Source organism: Hippocampus bargibanti, linkage group LG14, assembly GCF_051943395.1.
Source record: "Hippocampus bargibanti isolate YZ-2025 linkage group LG14, ASM5194339v1, whole genome shotgun sequence".
Lineage (NCBI taxonomy): Eukaryota > Metazoa > Chordata > Actinopteri > Syngnathiformes > Syngnathidae > Hippocampus > Hippocampus bargibanti.
The window spans coordinates 21,403,459-21,409,579 of record NC_142747.1 but is presented as its reverse complement, the minus strand read 5'-3'; the positions used below and the strand labels follow the sequence as shown (position 1 = coordinate 21,409,579).

Sequence of the window (6,121 nt, the reverse complement as noted above, 5' to 3'; positions counted from 1 at the left end):
TCTATCATCATTTATGCTCAAGATAAATCAAGAGGGAACATCACTAAGGCCCACCAGTGCCTCGTCAAGCGTAAATGCTCCCCAGCCTCTACAAGACGACACACCTGTGGCTGCGAGGGTGATCAGGTACCCTTGCGGGTCATGTAGCACGCAGAGCGCCGCTAAACGAACGCAGACTTGTCTTCTTCTTTCAGCAGCGTGACAGCTGCATACGTCGGCTTGTGTTGTTGGGGCCCTCTTGCAGCTCAATCAACACATCGTTCCGTGCACGATCGTGTGGACGACCACCAACCATTCACCTCATTAGCCACTGAAGTCACACCCCCCATCCATCCCATTCATTAAAATTGTGTAAATTAGAGAGCGAGTGAGGGTGAGGTCTAGATTTTTAAAGGAGGAGGAAATAGCTTATTTGTGTCTGTCATGAATGGCAGAATAAGCTGTATTTGTTACCATCCATAAAACGCGTGTATTTAAAAAAAAACAAACAAATCAATCAAAAAAATCAAATGATGATAGATTTACAAAGAATAGAAAAAAACAGAAATCCTAGAAATGAACGAAAATGAAAAACATACATGTTACGTTTCAGAAATCATCAATCGGGAGATTTTCGTACTGGCGACTCTGTGGTGCCTGTTAAAATAATGTGAGCGTTACAAAATTAGGTGTCAATAAAAGACAAAAATGCTTTCATTGTTGATTTATACATTCAGTTAGTATAAAATTGTATTTTGTTTTTTACATTTTCAAAGTCTCTGGCCAAATAAATCGTGAGATTTAGCACGTATGAAAACAACAAAAGGAAGTGAAACTTGACATTATAACCGAAATGTATGATACAAACGCATGTTCAGACACTAGAAGAATAAAAAGACTTATACGTATATCATTACAGGATACCAACCAATAGTATTTGTGAGGATTTGGCTTTGGAAGTGATCTTCAATAAACTCGGGACAAATGGAAAAAAGTGTAAAAAGTCGTTGTAGAGAGGAGAGTCTGTTTCCTGAGTAGAGTTATATTGCCCTCAGGCGGCCCAGTTGCAAAAAGGCAGTCCTAAAATCCCAAGACGGTGTACAGTAGTAGTAGTACTGTAGTACATTTCATTTTTAAGCGCCTTTCAAAACTCTCGAGGACACTTTACAGTTCCAGACACAAACTGTGTTATATGCTGACCTTTAATCAACAACTGTAGGATGAACCGCATCAATTTGCATCCCATCACAAGGCGATTATATTATTCTTATTCTTATTCTTATTCTTATTCTTATTCTTATTCTTATTCTTATTCTTATTCTTATTCTTATTCTTATTCTTATTCTTATTCTTATTCTTATTCTTATTGACTGCTTATTTCCCATTGAATTCTGTTTGACCTTTCCTAAACCAGAGGGTGGCGGTAATGCGACAACAGCAACCGTGTTGTGTCTCCAAAGAGTAAACGAAGAAAAAAATAAACGAAGAAGAAAAAAAATATGGCGGCCTTCGTTAAAGCACACTGCCTGTGTCGAGGCTACTCTTGGTTGCAAAATGTAAATAGAAATAAAAACCTGTCTGTGAAATGCATCACCAGGGCTTTTTGCAGCGACCCGCAAGACAGCGGTATGTATTTTATGCATAATAATAATATTTAGCATACGATATAAATATGAAGCTGACCTTGTCATGTGTCGCAAGTACAAAATATTCACGTTTGGCTTCGTTGTACTAACTGTTTTGATTAGTGTCCATCATCCATCGCTTCTGCATTTTTAATTGCAAAAAAGTACGTTATCATTTCCATAATATTGCAATGAAACATTTTTATCCAGCTAATGTTTTACTTGATATTTAATTGCAATTCAGAGTAGCGTCTGCATGTATTATTATGGTCAAGATAGAGACAGAAATTTGTCATGTTGCTCGTCAATTGAGTAGTCAGTCCGTGGCATAGTTAAAATGGCACCTTTTCTTTTTCTTAGGGCAAACTAGTGAAACGCCCCAGTTCACAGACCCAGTTGTGCAGGGCATACTCAGCAGAATAACAGGCCTGGATCTGCAAAAGGTCTTCCGAGCCATTAAACAGGAGCTGAGCCCGCCAACGTATAAACTCATGACGGATGAACAATTGGAGCAGGTTCCGTCAATGTTACCCTTTTTCAACTTGTCGTCTTACACGTGACTTTTGCCTTACTCGCCACTCTATGTTTTCAGGCGATGGGTTTGGCCACGGAGAAGGCGAAAAAGCTGCTCCAAATGCCACCCGTATTACCTGAGAGGAAGCCCATCAATGACATACTCTCTGTGGACAAAATTCTAGATGGGATGGATAAAGCCAAATATGTCTTCACGGACATCACCTACAACATTCCACACAGGGTAAGTACACTCTCCTTTATTCTTTAAACAAAAAGAGCTAGAGAAAAGAGAAGAGAAAATTGCTTCAACCTATATTGATCAGAATATCGCTCCATTAAAAATACCTTCACTTTCAAAATTAGATTAAAACGTGCATTCACATAGCATCAAAGGGGCTATTTTTTGTATACAACACATACAAAAGACGCACGGTCAACCTTGTCCAAATGCATAGTAATAATAATAATAATAATAATAAGAATAATAATACATTTCAATTCTAAGCTCCTTTCAAAACTCTCAAGGTCACTTTACAGTCACAGGATACATTTTTTTTCTGTGGGTGAGCAGCGGCAGCCACATGCGTAACAAGGTGTCTGTGTGTGTTTTTTTTACTTTTTTTTTAATCATGACTTATTGTTTGTTATCCTCTCAGGAAAGGTTCATCCTTGTAAGGGAGACCAACGGCACTCTAAGGAAAGCCACCTGGGAAGAGCGGGACAGACTCATTCAAGTCTACTTCCCAAAAGAAGGACGCAAAATCACCACGCATCTGCTTTTCAATGAAGAGAACTTAAAGGTTGGAAATAGCCCAGCGAATTAGCCCAGTACACCCGAGCTGCCTTTTACTTCAAGTCTTGTTTGAAATGTCACTGTATCTGTTGGATTTTTATTTGCTCTTTTACTTCCATACTCCTATTTTGTATTAGATGGTGTTCTCTCAGGATCGACATGAGGATGTTTTGGACTTGTGTCTCGTCCAGTTTGAGCCCGACTCTTCGCAGTACATCAAGGTAAGTGGACTGGTTCTCACACACACACACACACACACACACACACACACACACACACACACACACACACACACACACACACACACACACACACACACACACACACACACACACGCACGCACGCACGCACACGCACACACACGCACACGCACGCTTTCTAAGCTTCGATTTTTAGCGCGTCAAGTCAAACGATGTTGCATTGACCAAACGCTGATGTCAGGTGCACGCCACCACCTATGAAGATCTGGACAAACACGGGAAATACCAGCTTCTCCGTTCGACGCGCCACTTTGGAGGCATGACCTGGTATCTGGTCAATGCTCGTAGGATCGATGGCCTCATCGTGGACATGTTGAAGAGGGAATTGTGAGTTTACGTGTGCTCAAATCTAAAGATTGATTTCATATATGGACAGTGACGTGACATTGTCATTTGCCCCGTCCTGATTGCTGTGTTCTTCACATATTTACAACTGAAATCTTTGGGTGTATGTGTGAGATGAATATTCAAATAGCACAGAAAAAAAGACATACTGTATACATACTGTATATATAGAGATAGATATATAGATAGATAGATTGTATCTAGAAGGATAGATAGATTGTATATACAGTAAAGTCTCGTTATATCGATATCGGATATATCGATAGTCCAGGTTATATCGATACTATTTCTATGCACGCACGGAGAAAATTACATGCAAACAGGGTCGGATATATCGATAGTCCCGGTTATATCGATATTTTTGCGGACTCCCTTGAATATCGATATAACGAGACTTTACTGTAGTTATATATATATATATATATTGTCTATAGGTAGCTATTTAGCTAGCTAGCTAGCTAGATACAGTAGGTGGGTAACGAGCGAGATAGATTGATTGATTGATTGACTGACTGACAGACATATGGATATCTAACTATTTAGCTAGCTCGCTAGATAGATGGGTAACTAGCTAGATAGGTAGATATCTAGCCATTTAGCTAGCTAGATAGATAGATATCTACAGTGGCTATTTAGCTAGCTAGATAGATATCTCGCCATTTAGCTCGCTAGCTAGATACAGTAGGTGGGTAGCTAGCTAGATAGATTAATTGATTGATTGACTGACAGACTAATATCTAGCTATTTAAATAGGTGGGTAGCTAGCTAGATAAATATCTAGCTATTTAGCTAGCTGGCTAGATCTCTACAATAGCTATTTAGATAGATAGATATCTAGCTATTTAGATAGCTAGCTAGATAGGTGTGTGGCCAGCTATCTAGCTAGATAGACAGATAGCTATCTAGTTATTTAGCTATCAAGATAGATAGATAGCCATCTTGCTATTTAGCTAAAAGCAACAATTGCGTTAGAGCCTTATGTCATCAAAGATCTGCATAATATGATGTATTGTGTACAATACTATGCTTTTCTCTTCCCCATTTCAGTAGCGAATGATCAAGACAAATGTGCCACCGCATGTAGATTGTGACGCAATTCCTTTTAGGGAGCAAATGAAAGGCCATGTCTGGTCATCCACGGGTAAAAGAAAGGCCTTTTTGTGATTCAGGGTGGAAGATGCAGTCAGCCTTGTGTCTCTCTTCCACCTGGTCCACCCCCAAAGCCAGTCGGCGCAGGAAGCTTCCAACCGTCAGGCATCACACATCGACCTGCTCGAGGTGAGAACGCCGCCATCGTCAGTGTTCAAGGTTAGGTTTATAGGCACTACTCATTACTGTCCAAGAGTTTTAAGACAGTGCTAGCTCGGCTTACGAACGCTTTAGCTCAACAACTTTTCGCCTTACGAACATTAAATTTGTGAGAATATCATCTTGGCATACCAACTAGTTTTTCGGCGGACAAACCGGACCACACAGCGCCGCGGTGGCTGGCGGACTAGTTTTCCACACCCACTTTCTTTGAGCGCTCTCAGTGCAGACGTGGATTGTTATCGAGTGGAGTACCTTTGCTATTATGGGGCCAAAAAACCCCCATCACACGCTAGTGTTAAGCCTAAGAGGACACAAAAGAAAATGACGGTCGAGCAGAAGAAGGAGAAAATCGAAAAACACCAACGAGGTGTGCGTTTGTGTGACTTAGCGTCCCAGTACCAGTACGCTAAGTCGACCATTGCTGCGTGTGGCTAAGGGTGTTTCTGTGTCGTCTAAGCAACGGTCTCAGGCAATAGAAGAGGTTGAAAAACTTCTGCTGCCCCCCTTCACCAACACTTTTCCCACATGCACCCCAAATCGCCAGTGTGCATTTCAGCAAATTCCAGTCCCATCAGTTGAAATGTAATGTAGTTACTTCAAGCAAAGAATTCCAACAATGTTGGCACTGCCGTGTTTCCAAAGAAAAAACAAACCAGCACCTGATTTAGATTTTAATTGTTGGTTATTTTGCTCAACAATTTAATGTTGGCTACATATGCTCATGAAAGTCATCAAGTAATGTACAACACGCGTGTCTCGCCAGATCTATGCCCAGAAGGAATCCCAAAGGTCTGGCTACATCGAGTTGGCCTTGCAGGCATACCAACAGTCTGAGTCGAACAACGCTGCCGTCTAATCCACCCCTTTGCCATTTGGAATTCTGCTAATCAGCAGAGCAAGATAACGGCAGGCTAAAGGTATCCTCTCATTTGACGGCTACGTTATGTCGTTGAGGAGTAACGTGTGCTTCAGCAAGCAAGCAATCAATCATTCATGCTGTAATTGTGCTGAGTCTTCCTAACTGTTTTGCGTACATAGCGGAAACAATAAATAAAGTCACTGTCAATGTGGGTACGTGGAATATGTTATGGCTCAAAAAGACTCAACTTGTTATTGTTGGATCATCATTTCCAACAGCAATTGGAAAAAAAAATGTGCTTACTAAAATATCGAAAACCTTTATGTTTTAAAGAAGACATTTACACCTGCATGGTATGTTCTATGCAACTTCATAGGTATTCTGATGCATATTGTGTTGATGGAATATGAATTAACTCATTGACTGCCAGAGG

The 6,121-nt window shown here is 40.6% G+C and overlaps 1 protein-coding gene across 1 annotated transcript; it reads left to right on the top strand.

The window, feature by feature from the left end:
* Window positions 1-1,472: 1,472 nt before the first annotated feature.
* mrps22 (mitochondrial ribosomal protein S22) lies at window positions 1,473-5,899 on the top strand. Its single transcript, XM_089013901.1, has 8 exons — window positions 1,473-1,605; window positions 1,965-2,119; window positions 2,197-2,361; window positions 2,777-2,920; window positions 3,051-3,134; window positions 3,355-3,500; window positions 4,688-4,796; window positions 5,593-5,899. Exons 1-8 carry the CDS (start codon window positions 1,479-1,481, stop codon window positions 5,683-5,685), a joined length of 1,023 nt encoding a protein of 340 aa, XP_088870027.1. The 5' UTR covers window positions 1,473-1,478; the 3' UTR covers window positions 5,686-5,899.
* Window positions 5,900-6,121: the final 222 nt, after the last annotated feature.

Coding starts and splice junctions, on each gene's coding strand:
- mrps22 (XM_089013901.1), top strand. CDS start 1,479: ATGGCGGCCTTCGTTAAAGCACACTGCCTGTGTCGAGGCTACTCTTGG. Junction 2,921..3,050: donor TCAATGAAGAGAACTTAAAG/GTTGGAAATAGC, acceptor ATTTTGTATTAG/ATGGTGTTCTCTCAGGATCG. Junction 4,797..5,592: donor CACACATCGACCTGCTCGAG/GTGAGAACGCCG, acceptor GTGTCTCGCCAG/ATCTATGCCCAGAAGGAATC.